This window comes from Malaya genurostris, chromosome 2 (assembly GCF_030247185.1).
Source record: "Malaya genurostris strain Urasoe2022 chromosome 2, Malgen_1.1, whole genome shotgun sequence".
Classification (NCBI taxonomy): domain Eukaryota; kingdom Metazoa; phylum Arthropoda; class Insecta; order Diptera; family Culicidae; genus Malaya; species Malaya genurostris.
In genome coordinates this window covers 243,105,590-243,129,830 of record NC_080571.1, presented here as the reverse complement: position 1 = coordinate 243,129,830, position 24,241 = coordinate 243,105,590, and the positions used below count along the sequence as shown (strand labels likewise).

General features: G+C 39.1%; 1 protein-coding gene across 11 annotated transcripts in view; it reads left to right on the top strand.

Annotated features, from left to right (window-relative positions):
- LOC131428403 (receptor-type tyrosine-protein phosphatase mu) overlaps positions 1–24,241 on the top strand; it is a 300,376-nt gene that overhangs the window by 29,078 nt on the left and 247,057 nt on the right. Inside the window, exon 1 of one of the 11 annotated variants that reach the window (XM_058592348.1) lies at positions 14,119–14,150. The exons of the other annotated variants lie outside the window; for them this stretch is intronic. Coding sequence (XP_058448331.1) covers positions 14,134–14,150 — 17 coding nt within the window. The 5' untranslated portion in view covers positions 14,119–14,133. Of the gene's footprint in view, positions 1–14,118; positions 14,151–24,241 lie in introns of those variants that run through there. 11 annotated transcript variants of the gene reach the window in all.

Sequence of the window (24,241 nt, the reverse complement as noted above, 5' to 3'; positions counted from 1 at the left end):
CAATTTTTCTGCTGAAGAGGTTTTTAAAAATTTAAATAAAATTAAAATCAGAAGAACCACCCTAGCTCCACAAATATGGCAGTTAATAGGTTGAAATTTAAGGAAAATCATCTCCAGTACAAACCCTTTCAAACAGCTTATATCGATTAAATTTCTGTTTGGGGACAGTTTTTATATGCAAACCCGGCTGCACCCTTTTAGATGGAATTAGCGAACAAAAATGGAATTAGCGAATTTAGATGGATTAGCGAACAAAAATGTTTAGATTGTGTCACTTTGAATACCTTGTAGAGTGTCGAACATTTAGAATTTAAAAATTTGTATAAATGTATAAAAAATTTTACTTACTTTCAAAAAATTGGAATCAATTTTCGTCCGGAAATGACAGCTTGTATCAAAACCATCAAAACAATTTGTTGGATTGATATTTTTCTCAACGAAATGTATACCCTTTTCCCCAAGCCAATTGAGAGTGGTTTTGGCATAGTGAGCCGACGCCAAATCCAGCCAAAACAGTAGAGGTGTACTATGCTTCTTATATAAAGGTAGCAATCTCTTCTGGAAACACTCAGATCGATAGATTTCTGCATTCATAGTTCCAGTAGTGTAAAAAATGGTTGATTTCAAACCACAGGAACATATTGCTTGCCATACCAGTACCTTTCGACCGAGTTTCTCCACTTGAATCTACCTGTCCGCATCGCTCACATCCTCCCCAACGACGACAGTAAAGTATTGTGAACCTGGAAGGGTTTTTGAGTCCTCTTTTACATAAGTCTCATCGTCCATCAAAGCATCCGGACCCTGCAAAAGACGCGGATACAATTTCCGGGCCCTTGTTGCTGCTTGCTTCCTCTGTTTTACACTTTGTTCCGAAATTGTCTGCTTCTTGTAGATCTTTAGGTGATTTCGCCTCTTGATTCGCTGGACCATTCCGCCACTCGTTCCTGCTGTTTTAGCAAAATCACGTATTGACATTGATTTGTTCTTCATGATTAGAGATACAACTTTCTGGTCCAGTTTCGGGTTGGAGGAACCGGGTTTTCTTCCTCTTCCTGGTAGCTCATCCAAAGAATAATGTTCCCCAAACTTATTAATTATGTTTTTAACACTGGTATGATGAATTCCAAACCGCTTCACCAATTTTTGCATAGTAATACCCTTCTCACTTAGCCATGTGTCCAGAACTTTAATTTCCACTTCCTTTTCAATACGCGACATTTTGAAAACGCAGAATTTCAACCGCACAAACAAGTAAAGAATCGAAAGCTGACAGCCAAACGCACAGCATGCTGCGATCTGAGCAAAAAAAACCTCACAAATACATGCGCACAACACGAATGTATGTGGATAGCTTATTTTCGATACACTCCTTATTCGAACAAAAACAATTGTACGAATGTATTTACCGTTAAATAGATTATAATCGGCAACTGCATTTGTGGAAATGAAAACTAATAAATGAAACCCAGAATGCTCGACTAGTGACATTGCGTAAAAGTTCCCCAGGAAATGTCTTATTTGGCAAGCGATTTGCAACTGGGAACAAAAAGCTCAGGTTCTTGTTGTTAGTGAGTATACGATTTCTTACCTCGACAAGAAATAGTCCTTGGGATATATACGTTCTACGATTCTTAAATCATACAAAGGTTCTATCTATTGTTTGACTAGATTTAGATAGCTGTCACTGTCACTGAATGTAGATGTCCTCAAAACGAACCCGATCCTACCAATTGTTCTGAAATACACATACTGAGACATTTTTCGATCTCGTGAAGCTAAGCCGAATATAATTTTTTTTTTTGGGTATTCGCTACTTTCTCATTTAATCAATAGAAAGTTGTCTAAAAAGCGTTCGTTGAACGTCGTTCGGTATGCGAGGATATAAAAGAATTTCCGAGTTATATACCGGCGAAGTGTTCATCTAGCTATACTTAACTTACCAAAACTGCATTGTTAGTGACGTTTCGTTGTTTTGAGTCGTATTCCCTAGTTTGAGGACAGATTGGAATTGTAGATACAATCCGTTATAAACTTAGAATAGTAAAACTGAACTAGACTCAAAAAAGTATTATCAGCGGAAAAAAAGATTTACTGGCATTTTACTTCAGACGGAATTTTGTTACAATGCAAAATTGCGGTTTATTTAATAAGAACGGCTGTTTTATACTGCCCGACGTTTCGACTGCTGGTTATGCTCTTTTTCCAGGGAAATATCTTATCTTTCTTCGTCTGAAAATCGTATGCCCTCGAACGGAAAGCCGAATACATAATTATTGCTTATTAGCTATACGGTCGATTTATCATATTTTGAAATATAGCAGAGATTGTGAAAAGTCATCGAAAACTAGTAGCTTAAGCTAAGAAGAATACTTTCCGTCAGCACACAAAATAGTCACTAAAAATAATCTGTTAGATCGAAAATCGGCCGGAAGGGCAAAGTTATCATGCAGCACGACAACACGCCGTCTTATATCGCTGAAGTGATGAAAGACCTTCTATTATCTTCTATTGGGAAATAATATCGCACCTTTGCTAACTTCGTCTTACTCTTCAAACCAGGGGTGGAAATAAGCAAATTTTTTGATTAACAGTAAATAAAAATATCTCTTCATATGATATATTTATTGCAGATATTATAATGAATTTTGAAACAAATTATTTTTGAAGAGTAAAATTTTGGTTTTACTTAAAATTTAAAAATGTCTTCATCGTTATCAGTATCACTGTCTGATTCGGAATCAACATTTCAACAAAGTTAAGAGCGTTTTAATGCTACTCTGTGTCCATTAAACAGGTTTGAAGTTCTAATGGTTCTATACCACCGGAGTGACATATAATGGTATAAGTGACGTAAATGTCAAAGCGTATTATCAGTCAATTTTATCATATATGGATAATCCGATATCAACAATTTTGGCCTCGTTGTGTGAGTTTATTTCGTCGGTCGCATCGAAATGTATTGTATGTATTTGATGTATTTGAAATTTATTCAGCAATACCGTCGTTGTGGAGTAATATCATCAATATAAACAGCTAATAATATTAACATACCTTATGATAAAAAAAGAACCGGAATTTTCATTTTAAAATTCCCGCGCTTGTCCAATCGGTAAACTTTTATTCTCTCAACGTTGGCAACACTTTTATACACATTCTGTCAAATTTTGACGCATATCGTACGATTAGTTTTTGTTTGGCGTCTATACAAAGAAGTTGAAAAATTTTCGTGTGGCGATTTTTATAATGGATGAAAATTTAGAACAACGGCTCGCCTTCGAAGCGCCATTCGGTCGATTGTTGTGCGGTTTCGACGTCATATTCATAGATCCACACCTCATCACCAGTTATGATGCATTCGATGAATGTGGGGTCACTATCTGCGTTGGAAACCATCTCTTTGGCCACATCGACACGACGCTGTTTTTGAATGAAATTCAGCTTTTTTGGCACCAGCCGAGAAGCGACGCGTTTCAAACCCAAAATATCAGTTAAAATGTGTTCCGGTGATCCATAAGAGATGCCCAACAACACAGCAATCTCTCTAATCGGTACAGAACGATTTTGCAACACGATTTGCTTCGCCGATTCAATGTTTTCTTCAGTAACAGATGTTGTTGAGCGGCCAGGGATCTCATCATGATCCAAGCTTGTACGACCACCTTTGAAGCGTTTATACCACTCGTATGCCTGTGTTTTTCCTAGACACGATTCACCAAAGGCCTTTTCTAACATTTTCAACGTTTCGGAACACTTAAATCCATTTGCAACACAAAATTTGATGCACGCACGTTGTTCTAAATTTTCATCCATTATAAAAATCGCCACACGAAAATTTTTCAACTTCTTTGTATAGACGCCAAACAAAAACTAATCGTACGATATGCGTCAAAATTTGACAGAATGTGTATAAAAGTGTTGCCAACGTTGAGAGAATAAAAGTTTACCGATTGGACAAGCGCGGGAATTTTAAAATGAAAATTCCGGTTCTTTTTTTATCATAAGGTACATGCTGCGATGAATAATAATTATAATAATAAGAAAAGCATATCCAATCTTTGTGCGTGTTATGCAGCTGATTAATATTATCCTATTTAGCTTGAATATCATACACAGAAGTAACAGGAGTGTAGGATTTTGCTACGCCAATTCAAACGCACCTTCAAACTTTAAATCTAAGCTCGTGAAAATCGACCGATACCAGTTCCATTTTGAAGGTACAGACCACTATAATTTTAATTTTTCACATCGTGATTCAAATGAGCGACAACAAAAAAAAGGTTTTCTGCGGCCTAATACACATATTAAAGTTAACATGAATGAAACATTTATTTTTAAAGCTTTTTATCAAAAAATCCCTGTGTGTAATACTGTTTGGAACATAGCAGATTTCAAAAAGTGATTAAGCGTAATATGGATAGCTAATAAGTCAAACTTATTATCGAAACCCCGGTACTTTCAGAGCAAATGTGTTGATTTTTGCAAAGAAACTTTCTACACATTTTGAATGTTATGTATTTTATCTAACAGATTCAAAATTATTAACAATTGTCCCGTACGCCAAGGAAAGTAATTAAACAAGTATCAGAAAACACAACTGCCAAAAAATGTAGGGTTCAATATTCTTACAAAACTGTATAAATGTTAATAAACTGGAGCACTCGTACCTCGTTCTTGGATAAATGCGGCGAGGGCGAACAAGCGTTGTAAGGGAGAGTGATCGGTTACCGGTAACCTTTTCTGTTTAGCTCATAACTTCTTACTTAGTGCACATTATGCGGACATCTATACATCAATGAAAAGCTAAAGTCCCTGGTTAACAACTGATTAAGAAACTAAGTTGATTCATCTGATTGAAAAAAAATGTTATCAATTTAGTGAAGCGATAAATTTTGGCCATTTTAAAAAAGGTGTTCGATTACCGGCACTCCAAGAAATTTCGCTGAAAATGGAAAAATATAAGTAAAGACTGCAGCTATTCAAAGAAAAAACAGAACTTATTCTTTTTGGAAGCGTTGTTGACAAAAGTCTTCATTGTCTGATTGTTACTTCGCCTTGGCTCTCTCGGTCGAATATTTGGATGGTGGCGCCTTTGGTATTAATTTGGCCGGTCTTCCACGTTTTGTCTTAGCCGGAGCATCTGCTGTATGAGCAGCTAGATGTTTGTCTCGACAGCAGCCTACATATCACTGACAATTTTTCAAGATTTGTTGCAAAAAATGGGGCGGCGGTAACCAAAATTGGTAGACATTTTGAAAATTACAAAAAAAAATCTTTGGTTTTTGGCTATTTCACCTCATAGATATTCAATCCACTCACCTTTCCGATTGATGCTCTTCAATTTATGATATTCTAAAAAAAGTTAGAAAAAACTTTTGTGTGGATATTCACGTAATTAAAAGTTATTTTGAACGCAGCAAAAAGTAAAAGTGACTGTTTGCTTCGCAATTCGGCACAAAAAGAACATGCTGTTATTACACACACATGACATTTGTCGGATTGGAGCTATCTGCTTTTTGTCAAAAGTTACGGTGGGGTGCCGGCAACCGAACACCTTCCCCTACATTCATTTCTGCCGCGGTACATAAAGGCGCGAACAAGTTTTTGTGAGAGCAGCTAAAGTTCTTCGCCTGCGCATGGTTGTCTTCTGAGAATGAGAACAAATTTGTCTCAGCGCAATAAAAAGAGCGCATAAGCTCTGCTGCTACTCAGTATAATATACAATTCCCACAATTTAAAAAAATAATCTCAATTTTAGTTTTGTTACCCAATTTTTTAATTCACAGTGTTCGGTTTTTTGATTCACAATCCGAAATCTTGATTTACATTCTCGTGCGCAAAATGAGCTTATTTCCGCTTCTGCTTCAAACCTCGCCCTGTATGATTATCACTATATTGCACCGATAAGACGAATGATTTGTCTCGCAAGAAAAATAGGGTTTTCTTCAATGGTATCAATAAATCAAATTTTTTCCAATAGACTTTTATGTTTCTGACCGATTCGAGAATGGGAATGACATTTTTAAGTGATATCTCGTAAAGCCAGGTACGAAGTGGACTTCTACTGATAAATGCAGGGAATCAGGCAGAAAAGCTACAAGCTTCAACTTCAACATTTTTTTTTCGAGAGTCTATGGACCAACATACTCGATGTTCCTAGCAATTTTGTACTGTTCAGCTTTGTCCGGTTCCACTAGCAGTTGGAAAGTCTGAAACAAACAAAGTTTAGTTGCTTCAGACAAACAATTTGCAACGAAATTGCGTTGGACTCACGGTAAACTGCAGGGGTGTGAGAGTAGCTTTCGAATTCTATCCGGTTTTTAGTTCATTGGCAGAAACTAGGGTTTCAACGTGGCTTCACACAAATGATTTGACAGCAATGAAGTGGAGTAAGGGAATATTTTTCACTTCAAGCAAAAGCAGCATTAGACTAATTGGTCCGTGATGGGTTTTAGCTCTAAAATGTATTTCGTAAACGATGAGTTTTTTACACTACTAGTATTATTTTATCACAAAAAGGCAAGTAACATCTCAAATGTAAACACACCGGACGGATTTGAATACTGTGAAATACTACTGTTTTTCGATACATTTAACAGAAACAGCACCAACAACGAACATTTTTAATATTTTTGTCCAATAAGTTAATTTATATTTCGCTTTTTGTCCAATAACGAGTCATCTGGTTTTCCTTGAGTGGGACACGGTTGAATTGTTGATTTCCAACTGTTTCACGAACCATCAGTCGGACTGGCCTGGATTTCCCTCAACCGCGCACAAAATTTCCCACAACCGCACACAACATGAATTTTGTGCAGAATCGAAATTTTGAGGGTTCTTGTCAACTAAATATATTTCCTGAAAACTATTGTTTTCAGTCAACTAAATACTGAGCAGTAACTAGTTTATTAATTGTTTTGATAATTTTGTTGTTGAATTTAACTAAACCAAGAACAAAAGTATTAATTAAGCTTAGAGCTAATTTGTTTTTTCCGCTGACAAAGTTGAGGGAAGGTCCACTTTTTTATCGAAAAATTATGTTCAGCGACGAAGCTCCATTCTGCAGTACATCAACAAGCAAAAACGCAGCATCTGCAGTGAAAATCAGCCAGCAGCATTGCAAGAGCTATCAATGCATTCCAAAAAAAGCCGCTTTGTCTCATAATGGATGACGAGACGTACGTGAAAGCAGAGTTCCGGCAAAGTCTAGGACTTCTATTTTTCACTGCTCATCATAGGCTGGATGTCTCCGAAGACGTTAGAAAACAGAAGATGTCAAAGTTTGCAAATAAAACCACTTATTTGGCTAACTGTTTATCCATTCAGAAAGCGGAGCACTCTAATTGTGACAACTGGAACGATCCACGAGTAGGTATACGTAAAACCTTTCATTTGAAGCTATGTTTGTGAAAACCGGTATCATCATCTCTGAGTGAGTGAGTTTCATTTAGGAGTATATGATCACCATTTTCGGTGCTTTCGGAAATGGAAACCGGAAGTCAGTACAGCCAGAATCGGTTTGTTTGGTCGTCTACTGATACTGACTACCGATTGGAAAAGTTAGGAGCCTAGTTTTAATATTTTTTTACGTTTTTATTCAGCCGCTTTTTGTGGCGATATAAAATTTTATCTAAACTTTCACTTTTCACTTCGTAATTCCGGAACCGGAAGTTAAATCCGACTTAAAATCAGGAACTGTTTATAAGATCTTAAGACCTTTCATTGGGATCTAAGAACATGTACAAAAAATGTGAAATTAAGTGCACCAACTTTTCTCAGAGATGGCTAAAAAGATTTTCACAAACTCAGATTTAAATAAAAGCTGTAGTAGTTCCATATAAAATTCCTGCATTTTGTTTGGATTCGACTTCCGGTTCCAGAGTTAAGGGGTAAAATGTGCACAAAAATTAAATTATGTGCACTAGCTTTTCTCAGAGATGGCGTCACCGATTTTTACAAACTTAGATTTAAATGAACAATCTTATGGTCCTCTACAAAACTTCTAAATTTCATCTGGATGGAACCCCCGCTTTTGGAATTATTGAGCAAAATTAGTTGAATATTTTATACCATCACATAAAGGGGCGAAGTAAAACACCTGAATTTTTTTTTAAACTGACCACAAAACTACTCCAGATTTTGGAAATCCTGGCTCCCGGCTCCCGATTCAGGAGCCTCCCGATTACGGGCAAACCTCAGTCGGTTCAAAATTCGATCAGTTTGTTGGGGGGAATTGCCAAGTTTGCTTCATTTTGGAATAGCCAGAGTTTGCTTCATTTTGGAACAGGACAGTCGATTAATTGCGGCTTCGTGTCTGATTTGGCCTTTTAACCTCAAATAAACTTTGGAAGGGCGTTTAATGCTCTCTCGCATATTTGCAAAATGACTCTCGATGGGCTGGGTGGCCAAGAAAGTTTTGATATTTTCGGTTACAAGTTTGACTACAACACATAAAATCCAAAAAAGCTACCGCTTGTTTGGCAGCCTTTCTGAGCCGATTTTATTTCTCTCTCATTTTTCGTTACGTTACCAGGAAACTGGAGCAGAAAAAATGGCACGTGCATAGAAATCGACTTAATTTAAAAAAAATATCATTCACCTCATTTTTATCACGACAACATATATGTTTGTATACACTAACCGCATAAAGTCAATGAATCATTCTGAAATTTTCACAGCATAATCTAAACTAATTTTCTAAGAGATTGTGGGTTTTTTGATATTCGTCATTTCTGAGAAAATCAGATTTGAAGCGTAAAAATAGCCCTCTAAAACACCCTAAAACACACTGGCCTCAGACCTTAATGCCATATTTTGATCCTGTTTTTAGCAAATTCCGTACATATTTTCAGATCGCCCAATTTTTCGTGCAATTGAGACATTGGAGTGGCCGTCATCTTTGAACAACCCTATAATTCGCCGTTCTTTCTGCGTCAGTAGGGTACTGTTCGCTATTCCTGAAATTTCAACATTTATCAGCAATCCATGGAAATTAAACTCAGCTCTATTAAGGAATCTTTTTGATTGCGAGTTGTTCAGTCGATATGCTCTAGAAAAAACATCTGACACCTACGGTAATCATTGGCTAAACAAATATCTAGGATTAAGACACTGTTTGAATGTTGACATCCACTGCAACCGGTTCGGTGTATGTGTGTATGCTATTCAACTCTTTCACATGAAAGTGGTTTAGGTACACTAACACTTCGAGATATGCCGATTAAATACATGTTCAATATATTTTTCCAAGTATTTAGAAAAAAAATTGGTGCTCTGCTAAACGAATGTCTATCACTGTAGTGTTAATGGTCGATGTAAGATAAAATTGGGATGCATTGATATTTCAATGATCTAGACTGTATATTTCAAAAAACGCTTGGTTTTGTTTTCAAAGTATGTTTAAAAATGAAGAACTGCAAAGTAACTTTACTGCTTAAAACATGTACATGAAAATTGATGTTAATTCGCAAAATATTTTTAACTGTGTCGTATATTTGGATATTGCATTGAAATTGAATAAAATGAAAATTGAAAAATGCAATTAATATCTTTTATTTGATTCCCTGAAACATTGGAGATGATCGGTTGAATGGTTTTAACAAACCCTTTTCTAGCATGTTCCGAACATTTCAAAACTGCTTCAATGTGTTAGCTTGTAAGTGAAAAGGGTTTACTCAATGTATAAATAACTAAATAAATAAATAAATGGTTGAGTTTAGCCGAATAGTTTCTTATGATGCAATTTGATTCTGTACACCCTTTGAAATACTACTTTGTACGATGAATCGTTCAACTCAAGCCGCTAAAATTTTGCGGGCATTTTTCGCTTTAATTTCTGCAATTGCTCTAATGTAAAAGGAATCCATTCAGTCACACAAACAAGTCAAGCTGAATGAAATAAATCAATTATAAAATTTATGTTTTTTCTTTGCTATCATCAATTGAATTCCATTATGATTAATAATCATGTATTTTGTCGTGAATACGAATTACTTTACTTCGCGGCGCCTTTCCAAAATTTACCCTGTACAAGAATGGACAGAACATCATCGCGAATATCTCTTGATGTACTTAACCCAACAACAAAATTTTTTCTACAAGCTATCGGAAATATGATCAGGAATTCGTGATTAAATTTTCAACACGCGTCATCCTGCTGATGGTCGTTTGCATTGGAGCAAAATACAATGAAAAATGGTCAACGGGGAACATAATGCAAAATCAGCCCTTCTAATGGCTCCAAATGTTATCCAAATATCAATAAAGATTGGTTCTTTGCATATTGGAAAATAAAACCATCAGTGTAGTGCAAATCTAGGATAATTTGATCAGCTTTGTTCAATTTCCCCATCGAAAAATTCGCAACAGTGTTTAATATCTTAGAGAGTTACACAATTTGGCCCTTCTGAATGCCAGAAATTAATCTCGTACGACATTTTGATAGTTTTTTTTTCACAGAAATATTCAAATCATCAACATCAATATTCTTTATGTTGCTATTTAGCATTTGTATACCCAAAGAATTATGCGAAATTTTACTTCACTATACTGTATACGGCACATTTTTCAACCAGTTGTAGTTTATAGTAGAACTTTCTGCTGATTTGCTATATAAAATGCATAGCACCGACTCAGAAGCCATTCATAAAAGGTTATTTTCAGAACCATCATTATTTTATCATAAAGAACTATACTGGTAATTTCGAAATATTGAATAGTGTGTCAGAATGTTCAATGTAACTAATTTGTACGTTAGTTTTGGTTCATCGTTTCAAATTCTAGTAGTGAAAAAAGGGAAAGCTTGCACAATTCGCACAGTTGATCAACTAATTGATATTCGGAAGTATACCGAAATCTCCATTTACGAACTAAACGGTTTGGTACGTTGTTTGGGATTTGGTTCGTAAAAAAAAATTGTGTAAATTATGTGGAAACCGCTCATCATATGGCTCTTTTCGGAACGGATGTGAAGAGTAAGTGCAATAAAATGAAGTTTGGGCTCGTTTCAAAATCCAAGACGGTTTATTGATATTGCTCAAAGCCCCTAACAATATGGGTATGTTCGGAACGGGATTGACGAGTAGATGACAGAAAACGATGTTTGAGGTAATTCTGAGATTCAAGATGGCGACTTCCGGTTTCTTGATCCTTGAAAACCCTTACAATTTGGGTATTTTCGAAAAGAATTTATAAAAATGTTTAGGGTCTTTCCCGAATCAAAGATGGCGACTTCCATATCATCTATACTCCTTGAAATCCCTTACAATATGGGTTTTTTCGGAAAGAATTTGATGTGGTGCCATAAAAACGATGGTTGTGATCGTTCCGAATCTAAGATGGCCACTTCCGGTCTATTGATATTCCTTGTAAATTCTCACAAAACGGATATTTGCAGAAAAGATTTGGTGTGTAGGTACCACAAAAAAAAACAATTGTGATCGTTTTGAAATCAAATTATTTCCGAAAATAGTCATATTGCAAGGAATTTCAAGGAATATCAAAAACACGGAAGTCGCTATCTTGAATTTCAGAACCACCTTAAACATCGTTTTCAGCCATCTACTTATTAATCCCGAAAATATCCTTATTGTATTGCATATCAATCAACCGGAAGCCGCCATCTTGGATTTCCAAACCTCAAACATAATTTTCTGGAATCTACTCTTTAAACCCGTTCCGAAAATACCCATATTTTAGTAGTTTCCATGAAATATAAATGAGCCGAAAATCGCTTTCGATGTATGCCAAAGCCACTTTTTACGAATTAGGTTTACGTTATTTGGGGTTTGGTTCGTTTTTTTTTACGAACCGTTATTTGGGATTTGGTTCGTAAAAAGAGTTATGTAAAAAAAGGTAACATATAAAAAGTGTTCGTAAACGGAGGTTTGGGTGTATCAAAAAGAGTTTTTGTTTTATTTGTATTCCCGACATCCAGTTATGTCTCTGACGTTACACACCCGTAGTTTTTACTGTGGCTCATAAACCTCATTGAATTTTATTATAGTTCAACTCAAATGATTGTGCTAAAATACTGACGTGTGAAACGCACAAAAACGAAGAATTATTCAACATAAGCTAATCAATTACTATTTTTAACCATAAATTCTTTATTTTCAATTTAGCTTTATAATTAACAGATTTAAATTCGAAGCGTTTCAATTTGTTTTAAGAACAAGGCGTTATGCCAAGTAATCAAGTTATAGTGGAGTTACGTTTTAATGCTTCTTACATCATTTTTTCCCATACTAGACTGTTGAGCTGACATTAGAGCAAACTGCAAAAAACATAAATAAACCTTATCACATAAAAATCAAAAACTAAATCGTGGCTTCAACCAAAAAGTCCGTGCAAACTATTCCAACTACAGTGTCTCACATGAGCTTTGCTGTATGTGCCGAAAACGGTCGTTGGCGTCGCGACGTCGCTGTTTTCTATCTCCACGCGTTGGCATGTAACTGAACCACGTGAGACAGCAGGCTAGGTTCGCCTCGCAGAAATGTCGGGGTGGAATATGGTTTATTCGAGAAGGGGAAGGAAAAAAAGTCACAGATTCCAATTTAATGATGAGAAATGTAGCCAGACGATGATGGCGAGAGCCACACTAAAGCAGCGGCCGCACTAGAATCCATCGGTACAACAGTGAATAGTTGACCGGGTCTCAGTCCCATTCATCCGTACGTTTTTGTAGGTCAACCCAGCTGTAGTTGGAATCATTATTTTTACAATTCACGCTGGTTTTCGAAATAATGACAGTTTTCAATTTATTTTTTTGTGTTTAAACTGTAGATTATTTCCTTTGAGTCATGACATTCTTCTGGGATGAGAGATATTGAATCTCTTTAGGAACATTTCCTTTGTCAGCCGTCGACGGTCAATGCATGAGAAATTTATGGAATTAATATGGAAAGAGCCTTCCGTTCGGTTTCAAGTTCTTCGAGCCATTTGGTGATGTAATGATGAGGCAACTAAATTACATCATTTTCACTGAATGACATGAATAGCAAACTTATCCTTAACAGGGATGACATTTTTCCGATATTGCGAAATAAAAGTATCCACTTTCTTCATTGAAATCAAATTTAACATGAAGGGAAACTCGACAGAGTGTATTACCCCTGGCTAGTGGTGATGTTGAAGCAGCACATACGAGCTTTGAAAAAACTGTTTTAAAAGAGTTTTTATGTGCGTATCTTTTGCCCCGAAGCCCGTCGTCCCAGTTCCATAGTGTTAATTTTAATTAAAATGCAATGAGCGTTTGTTCAAATGTTTTCCATAATTAAATTTGAAAGAATGATTCTGCACAAAAACAAACATCGATCACTCTGTTATTATGATAAGTGAAATTTTTCTCGCGTTCGATGAAATGAAGATTTTCATTGAATCCCTTCGTTATTTAATTATGCTACTCACAGTTCGTTGTAGCCGAGAAGAAAATTAATGCAATGAAAGCAAATATCAATTCAATTGCAAACAATTATTCCATACTCATTACTACAGGATTTGGTAAACCTGTAGGAAATAAACAATAGCGGAAATGAAAAGACAGTATAACCAACCATTCAGTTACTCTGATATTCATTCATCGTTTTAACATACAGCGGTGGAATCAAAGTCATTAACCGATTCCAGCGACGGGACGTGGAGAAAGGTTTTTATTATTCCAACACGATATATATTCACAGAACTATGAAGGAAACACTTTCAGACCATCCCGGCATGTTTTAGCTCGCACTTATCGATGCCGCCCAAATTTATGGCTCTACGACATCTTTCGGATATGCTCACTCGGTATGGTTCCACACAGCTGTTGTCTATTTGTTTGGCATTTCGTCATTTCGGGGAATTACGAGCTTTATATATGTACGCCCACACACAGCCCGGGAAAACATATTTCATTGTTTGGCATAGGTTTCGGGGCTGCGTGAGGTTCAGTGACTTCAAGCGTTAGTAATAAGCGACAAAGCAGCGGTCCTGGAAAGCCAAGTGTGGTTTTCAACACAACCCGGTGTTGGGTTGAGTAACAGCTCTACTGTGAAATTGAATCTCTCAATTTTGTTTCCATTCATTCTGTTTGCAGGTAGACCGCTCCTCACTCCAGTGTCGTTGTCAAACTGAGCGAATTCACCATGTAATATGCGTTCGAGCGAAACGTGAGTGATGATTAAAGTACCAAAATAATAACCATCTCTTAATTTCTAAAGTACTAGTGCTCAGATGCACCTCAAAAACCATCACTCCGAAGCCTTGCTTTTCTCAGAAGTTACCTATTTTTTCGCGGAAATGTTAATGAAACTGGAAGTATATCTGGAAAAATAACCAAAAAATACCTACGATTTTTTCGACGTTTGCCCGTTAGTTGCCGTGGATGGGCTGCAGGGACGATATTCGTCCTCAACGCTGTGTTTTATTTGAACATTCTGTTGTTGTTGCTTGCACTGTTCGTAATGCTTCTGCAGAGCTCATTTAATTTGAAAAAGAAAACGAAATTGTAAAACTTCTCTCAAAATATGCGTATTTCAAACACTAATGACTTTTTTGACTCTGGATGTCAGAAAACAGTTCAGCCACAAAAAAACGCTTTAAAATAATGACTCGCATAGTTTAAATTTTACCGATTCCGGGTATTCTTCGTACTCGGTAGTAGGTGTAGTAAAGCCTTATACTTTTCTTCAGATAAAATTCCATCCAAAGAGTGTTCAGTAAAATATCACTCAATAAGTCGCGTGACTAACTAAGAAGAACACTCTTTTTTGCCAAAAATCGATTTTATTCATCCAAGTCATCTCCATCAACGTCTCTAAACCGTGATTGCATAAGTTTTTGTCTTTTTTCTCAAAATAGGCTTCACATTCAGCAATCGCTTCTTCATTTCAGTTGAATTTTTTATCGGTGACCTCTTTTTTGAGATCAGCGAATAGCCTGTAGTCACTGAATGAAGAAGCAATTCGAAGTGTAATTCGTTTAATTTAACCATCGTTGTCATCGACTTGTAAATCGGTGCATTGTCTTGATGAAAAGGTCCTTTTTTACTGGATTTTCACATTCGAACGATCTAGCAACTACGTAGTATTCGCTATTAATTGTATTTTTCCTTACTCGAGATAGTCAATGAAAATTATATAGGGCGTCCCACGAAAAATTTCGAATTTAAAAATGCAATAATAAAAAAACGGTTTGTTAAATTTTAATGATTATACACCTATTTGAAAAGTTGATCCATGAAATTTATTCATGAAAAATGTTTGGTTTCAGCCGTGGGGGTCATTTGAACGAAATTATTTGCATAAAAATTGCATGAGTCAACCTTTCTCATAAATGTTCAATCATTGAAATCTATCAAACCGTTTTATATAAATATAAAAAAAAAGGGGGCTACCACGTTTGGCATAAGGTCATTTGGCATAATACCGTTTGGCATAACGCCGTTTGGCATAATAGTTATTTGGCATAATGGTTATTTGGCATAACAGTCATTTGGCATAACAGATGAACATGCTACTTATTGGAAATTGTTTTTATTCACTGCAATTTTGAAAGGTCTAATGCGGCTACGCCTCATCGTTTTTAATGACCTGCTGTCCGACCTCGCTGCCGCTCGTTCGGACTTAACTGAGCTCCTAGCTTTGGGTAAACCGGACAAACGCCCGCAACTAGACAGAGGTGATTTCTGTGGGGGCGTTGCTACTAACCCCCCTCCCCCCGCAGTGGCCGGCGCTTCCGACGGCGGGTCGCCGGCGTACTCGCGGCCTTCGGCCGTCTTGACCTGAATCATCTATGACGAACAGAAGATTGTTCTAGCACTAAGTGAGCTGCTTATATAAAATGACAGTGTGCTCTTTACTACAGATTTTTTAAAAATTGAAAATTAAAATGCTATTTCAACTAATATTGTCGAAATATTCGGACCGACTATAAAATTCACACATTTCGTTCGAATTTTCCTTGAAAAACATCACTCGATCGAAAAACAAACGAAAATTTACATTAGATTAAAATATTGCGAATCCAATTATTATTATGACAAATGGCATTAAGCCAAATGACCATTATGCCAAATGGCCATTATACCAAATAACTATTATGCCAAATAACCATTATGCCAAACGGCGTTATGCCAAGCGGTATTATCCCAAATGACCTTATGCCAAACGGGCCGCCCCCCAAAATAAGATATAGAATTCGCTCATACTTTGGAAAAAAAATTCCGAGGCCCAAAGGGCCGAGTGTCATATACCAATCGATTCAGCTTGACGAACTGAGCAAATGTTCGTGTATGTGTATATGTGTGTGGGTCTGTATGTGTGTTGTCAACAAAGAGGTCGAGATCTCAGAGATGGCCGGACCGATTTTGATCAAACTAGTCGCAAATGAAAGGTTTCCCCGTCACCCAGAACGGATGTTTACGGCAGCATTTTTGAGTTGAAAGCAATTCCATAGTTATATTAATTTCAACTACTTACAGCAATTCGAATAAGTTCGTCGAGATCAGCAAATGCATGTGTGACAAATAATTTCACTCAATTTTCTCGGAGATGACTCAACCGTTTTCTACAAACTCATATTCATATGAAAAGTCATATGCTCCAAAAAAAGGTTCTTAAATTATGTTTGGATCCGACTTCTGGTTCTAGAACTACATGATGATATGTGAAACGAAATTAAAATTGTGTAACTCATTTTTCTCGTAGCTGGCTGAACCGATTTAAAATTCAAATGGAATCTAAGAACCATAGTCGATAACCAAATAAACTTATTTCAGTTCGTCATTGTTCGTGCTACATTCCTGGCGATCGGACGTGCGAGTGTCGGTATCCGCTTTTCGTCGCGTCTGCAATCTTCACGAGTGTTTAGTGTGTCGGCGACAGTGCTGACTCATCAAAGTGCGAGCGTGCTAGCCACCACGCGTATCGAGTAGAATAGCAACAAATTGAATTAGAGCTAAGTCACGCAACCACCACTCATTCAAATAGTGACAGTAAGTAAACTAAGCCACACCTACATCCGAGAAACCAAAACCAAAATGGGAGGCCCAGAGCCCCCACCCCTCAATAATTTCCCCCCCTTACCCCCATCCAGTGCCTCCCCCGCATACATGCAAAAAGGTGACGAAATAGATACTCACATACTACTTTTACGTCCCACAATCAATGATAACCAAACAAACACGCTCCCCCCCAACCCCTTCCTTATCCAAAAAATTATTCAACAATTCATCGGGGCTGACTACAACAAATTCCTAAGTGCAACGAAAACGGCGCGAGGAACACAATACATATTAAAAACAACGTCCAGGCACGTATACACAAGACTCAGGACTCTCCAAAGCCTCGGAAATGATTACCCGGTCGAGGTCATACCACACCCGACCCTTAATAGAGTCCAGGGTGTTATCTACGACGTCGACACTATCAACCTCTCCGAGGCAGAACTGCTAACCGAACTAAAAGCTCAAAACGTTATTGACGTTCGGAGAATTACTAAGACTGTTAATGGAACACTCACCAACACCCCGCTACTCATTCTGTCATTCGCCGGTATCAAACTACCGGAGAAAATCTTCATTGGGTTAATCCGCACCGAAGTAAGGCAGTACTATCCCGCTCCATTGCAATGTTACCGATGTGGCCACTTCGGTCACGGCAGCAAAGCATGCAACCAGAAAGAGATCTGCTTAAACTGTAGCGAGGAACACGAGAACTCTCGCGAAAACCCATGCAGAAAGAGCAGCAGATGTCCAAATTGCAACGAAAACCACCCCGCTCGATACAAAAAATGTTCGAATTACATCGCCGAAATGAAAATAGTGAAAACTAAAATCGACAATAACCTCACCTATGCGGAAGCTAGGAAACTACACAAGCCAAAACAACAAACCTTCGTTAATGTAGCAAGCAACGAGGCAAAGGAGTGGCGTGAAAAATCAGAAAAATTGGAAAAAGACTTCGAGGAACTCAAAAACCAATATCGCTCAAAGATCACACAACTGGTTAATAGCAAAGACACTCTAATAAAAAAACTGAAACAAGAGCTACAAGAAAGCCAAAAAATTAACATGCAGATTCTCGCTGAGATGGCCGAACTAAAGAAACATATTACTGGAAACTACACCCAGTCACAAAGCACATGGACACATCCCAAAGACAACACCCGGAAAACCAAACACAATTCCAACGATGACATCCCCACATCCAACCCTGAAAAAGCAACGGCCAACTACGGAAACCTATTTACGGAGATAACCCCAATTATCAATACATCGAAGAAACTACCTCAACAAAGTGCAGACAAACATAGAGAAAACTCCCCTACCCAATCACCACGAGCAAAAAAACAGAATACAAGCAGAGCCAACGACAATTTCTCACCCCCTCCTGAAATGGAGGGGATAGAAACCGATCATTCCTCGGATATCGACCCAACAATCGAATAAAAGGACATTAAGATACTAACCCCTCCAACAAAAGACATGCACCGAGATCAACTAACTCTACAAAACAAAACAAAAATGATCCAAAACCGAACAACACTCGCATTACAATGGAACACTAACGGACTACGAAACTCTCTAGGCGACCTACAAATATTAATCAATAATACCAATCCTATCTGTCTGGCTTTACAAGAAACCCACCTCTCCGACGCCACCGACCCCACTGCATGGCTCGGACACAATTACACATGGGAAGCTAAAACCGGGGAGAACATCTATCAAACAGTCGGACTTGGAATACGTAAGGACATTCCTTCTACCATCATTCAACTGCGGACAGATCTGATCGCTGTTGCCAGACAGATCACATACCCGTTTAAAATAACGGTCGTCTCGATTTACCTACCCCAAAACATTTCCAATTTAAACCACAAATTCCGCAAACTAATTGAAGAAATTCATCCCCCATTCCTCATCCTGGGGGATGTCAACGCCCACCACGAACGTTGGGGAGCACGCCAAAGCAACCAACGAGGGAACCTAATAATCGAAACCATCGAAGATCACAACGCAATAATTCTAAACGACGGCAGAATTACCTTCACTCGCGGGAACTCCGAATCGGCAATCGACATCTCCATAGCTTCATCATCAGTAGCCAGATTATGCTCTTGGGAGGTCCTCGATGATCCTGCCAACAGCGACCATTTTCCCATTACCATTTCCCATAACCAACACTCACCCGACACTACACGAAGACCACGATGGATCACGGAACGTGCGGACTGGCCCGAATACGAACGCCTTGTATCAATCAACATAGAACCTAACAGGGAGTACACCGCCACAGAGCTCGGCCTTATAATGAACCAAGCCGCCCACGAAACCATACCTAAAACAGGTAAAAAGGCTGCGAAGCGAGCCATCCACTGGTGGTGCCCAGAGGTGGCAGACGCCATCAAAGCCCGCCGTAAGGCACTGCGGGTACTACAAAAAACCGAAATTAATAACCCAACCCGACAGGAAAAGGAACAGATATTCAGAACTAAAAGGAACCAAGCCAGGAAAGCAATCCGAGAAGCAAAAGAGGCAAGCTGGACCCGATTCTTAGAAGAAATCTCAACCGACTCAAACACAACCCAACTTTGGAGAAGGGTCAACGCCCTAAACGGCAAGCGCCGCCACACCGGCTTCACCCTCAACACTAACGGCACCACCACAATAGACCCCTCCATAATGGCAGAGGAAATGGGCACCCACTTTGCCTCATTATCAGCCAACAATGCCTTACATCCTGCATTCCTAACAAAGAAAGCCAAACTTGAACTCATCAAAACTACCTTTCCCCCCGACACCGGACAACAGTTCAACCAACCATTCTCCGGCTCCGAACTCCAACATGCACTAGCATCAGCACACGGTAAATCAGCCGGAAGCGACGGCATCAGCTACCCACTCATACAGCATCTCCCACCCGACGCCAAAAAAGCACTACTGAAGTGTTATAACACAATATGGGAGCGCGGGGAACTACCCGATTACTGGAAAAGTGCCTTAGTCGTCCCTATTCCCAAGAAATGCGAGGGGAACAGAACCGTAAAAGACTTCCGTCCCATCAGTCTTCTCCCATGTATTGGAAAAATCATGGAAAAAATGGTAAACCGCCGCCTGTCAGCTTATTTAGAGACTAACCAACTGCTCGACCAAAGACAATTCGCTTTCCGCCAAGGCCAAGGAACAGGAATCCACCTGGGAACCCTGGGTCAGATTTTACGCGACGCAAAAGACCAAAACCTGCATGCCGACATAGCCATCCTAGACATAGCCAAAGCCTATAATACAGTATGGCGAGAAGGCATACTGCGCACGCTACTTAAAGAAGGAATCACCGGCAACATGGGTGCATTTCTCAGCAACTATCTTCAAAATCGTCAATTCCAGGTTACCATAGGAGGAAACCGATCATCAACCTTCACCGAAACCAACGGGGTACCCCAAGGCTCCGCACTAGCCGTCACACTCTTTTTAATAGCAATGAACCCTGTATTCCGAAACATAACAAGCAAACTCCACATACTTGTCTATGCCGACGACATAATCCTCGTCTCAACAGGAAAAAACCTCAAATTCATTCGCAGGAAGATCCAAACCGCGGTTAAGAAAATCGGCCAATGGGCGAACTCTGTCGGATTTTCCATAGCACCCCAGAAATGCGCCATTGCACATTGTTGCAACTCTCACCATGTCGCTGCAGGAAATCCAATTAAACTGGATAACACTAACATACCCTTTCAACGCCTACCCAAGATACTCGGCATCACGATCGACCGAAAGCTCACTTTCAACGACCACTTCAAGAACATTAAAAAAGACTGCGAAAGTCGGCTGCGACTTATCAAAACAATAAGCTCCTGCCACCCCCGATGGAACCGACGAACAGCTCTCAACATCAGCAAGGCCCTAATCAACAGCCGGATCTTCTATGGAATTGAAATCACTTGCCTAAACCGGGAAGGCATGCAGAAGACATTAGCTCCTCTCTACAACCGCTCAATCCGTCTGGCAAGCAACCTCTTACCTAGCACCCCGGCGTTCGCTGCCTGCGTTGAATCCGGAGTCTTACCCTTCCAATGGTACGCCAATATCACCATTTTCAAAAGGACTCTCGGCTTCCTACAAAGAACAAGAGGCAACAATCGAATATTACTCAGTATTGCCAAAGACCTGTACCTAATGTACAATAATACCAGAATGCCCAAACTTGCCAGGATACAACAGATCCGCCGGCGGGAATGGTTTGCCAAAACTCCACGCATCGACACCAGTTTAACCCGCACCCTCCGGGCAGGAACACAATCAAACGTAGTCCGAACCCACTTGCACCGACTAATAGAAGAGAACTACCCCTATCATCATCAAATTTTTACCGACGGATCCAAACTGAACGAACATGTCGGAGCCGGTATCTACAGCACAACATCCAACCACAACTTTCGGCTACACTCATCATGCTCAGTATTCTCGGCTGAAGCCTCAGCAATCCTCTACGCAATCAAATCCAAACCCCCCAACACTCCAACGATAATTCTATCCGACTCCTTGGCAGTCCTCACCGCCCTCGAAACAGGCAATTCCCTACACCCCTTCATCCAAGCAATAGAGGAACAGTGCAACAACCAGACGATCATCTGTTGGATACCCGGACACTCTGGAATCCCCGGCAACGAAGAAGCCGACGCACTCGCAGCTTTAGGCAGGTCCAACAACCACTACCTTACCAGAACGGTCCCAGCTATGGACCTCATCAGATGCGTCAATACAAAAGCTTTACACCACTTCATCAGAACCTGGAGAGCATCCTCAGGGCACACCCAAAAAATTAAAGGTGAACCCGACAAATGGATCGATAGAAGCAGCCGGATGGAGCAACGAGCCCTATCCAGATTGCGAACCGGCCACACCAGAATTACCCATGCACACACCATTTCAAATTGTCAACCACCATCCTGCCCCATATGCAACGTCAGGCTCTCAGTTGAACACATTCTCATCAACTGCCCCAAATTTCACGGTCTTCGCAGACATCACAGTCTGCCCAGCTCGATCCGCGAGGTACTCAGCAACAACCCGGACAACGAACATGCACTCCTTAAACTACTCCGAGATGCCAATCTACTCGAATGTCTTTGAGTGTCACGACCAAAAATCCTCACAAACGCAAGAGGAACCTAACTCCGTAACGCAAACCCACCCGAATGCTATCTAGATACCCAAACCAAAACACCAAACACCGAAAAAATTACGACCGAAAGTCTTCAAAAACGCAAGAGAAACCTAAAACAAAATCGAAATTAACTTCATCTGCCAACTAGATTAAAAATTATACCTACCGGCAGCGTAAACAAACAGCTAAGCGTTTTGTACAATAGCACCGACAGCAGCTGACAATCACTCGGACACCTAAAATAAAGACCAAAATGAATACACCGATCGAATTGTCGAACAAGTGGTGTCAGCAATAATAATCATACAGCACACCGCTCCGATTCACCGACCGAAGCGCATATCGATCAATTTCCGATACCGAAGCCCAAACCATCCAGTTCAACATCGCCAAGAGTATTAGTCAGTCGCATTCAGAATGGGCTTTTTTTTCATCATCCGAAGAAGAGAATAACCGTGCCGAGATACACGGAAACACTCTGCTAACCATAGTGGAAACACAAAACAAACACTCGGAGGAATTCTCCAAACAATCAACGGCGGTAATAATTCTCATCATACTGGTCACCATCCTTATCCTGCTCATCATCATGAGGAGCATCCTGAAAATGCTAAAAAGAAAATGGACCAATGAAGGAATGAGGACGGCCCAGTCCATAGCGAGTATCACCAGAGTCTGAACGGAAACGCACCGATATCCTCACCTGAACACACCCGGCCGTCCAATCCAACACAGTCCTACTCCACACAGTCCGGAGCTCCACAAGTCCAGAGTCATTAAAAATAAAAACAACGGCAGGCCCCACTATCTTGAACCATTAAACAGACCTTAAACATCAACCAAACAGAAAACGGCTGATCACGCAAATCGAGTCGACGACCAACACGAAGCAGCTCAAAGTTATAAAGAAAGCACACAATATTGCAACCAAGGTCGGACAACGGCATCTATCAGCCAGAATTACAACTAAGCAACACGGGGGAACCCTATCTCCACAACGAACGGCCCAAGGACAACGACACCTGCAGGTCACTTTCTTAACAGAGTCGACCCCCAGACGAAAAACTTTGAGGATCATCCACAAAGAAATCAAAGGAATTATATTTCAATATATTATAAACAATACAATGTAGCTATATCAAATGAAATGTAATTATAAATCCTATCCATCCCACTCATCCCCAAACTCCCCTCCCAACACTATATCACCTCGGCGAATGACCAAACGGTTAAAGCCGAGGCTCTAAATAAACGAATAATAATAATAATAATAATAATTATTTCAGTTTTAGTGGTATTCAGTTTGCTATTCGGAAAGTACCCAAAAATTTCATTCGCACTACGATTTCGCAAAGATGTCTACACTAATTTTCAAACATTTTGAAACACAAAGTAAACTATACAGCTACTCAGGTGAATTTATCTGACGTCGGCTACACCGGCTACATCGGTTCCAGTATCGAATCGTTTCTCAAAACTCAATCGTTTTCTCAAAAAAGCCAATTCGAATTTCAAAAACAAAAATTCAAATTGGAATAAATTTATGGTAGCATACAAAATTAATGAATTTTATCCAATTCTGGAATTACAGGATGATGAATTTTTAAAATTCAAACCGATGTAGAAGATGACAATACCAAAAAGCTTCAAAGATGAATTCAAAGCTATTGCCATTTATTCGTCATATTAATTTATGGTCATACGAATCGTTTTCGTTTATGCTGGTTCCTGAATACCGGTTTTGGAAGTACCGTAAATAATGACGAAAAATTCTAAAGTGGAATTTACTTCGACATCTCATGGAATGTTCATTCCATTGTCACACGTTTAGATTCAAATTCGATCCGATTTGCAGTTTACACATTACAGAGTAATGAGTGATTAAAATCTCAAATTGCCGCCTAAAACGACGGTCACTAAATTAAGGTAATGAGAACTAAAACACCGAAGAATGTTCATGCAAAAAAACACATGCGGATTGATAAAAAAGGTATCATCTCACTGCTAGGTGGATTAGGCACGTTTTTATTATTGCATTTTTTAATTCGAAATTTTTCGTGGGACACCCTGTACCATGTGCATCCCAA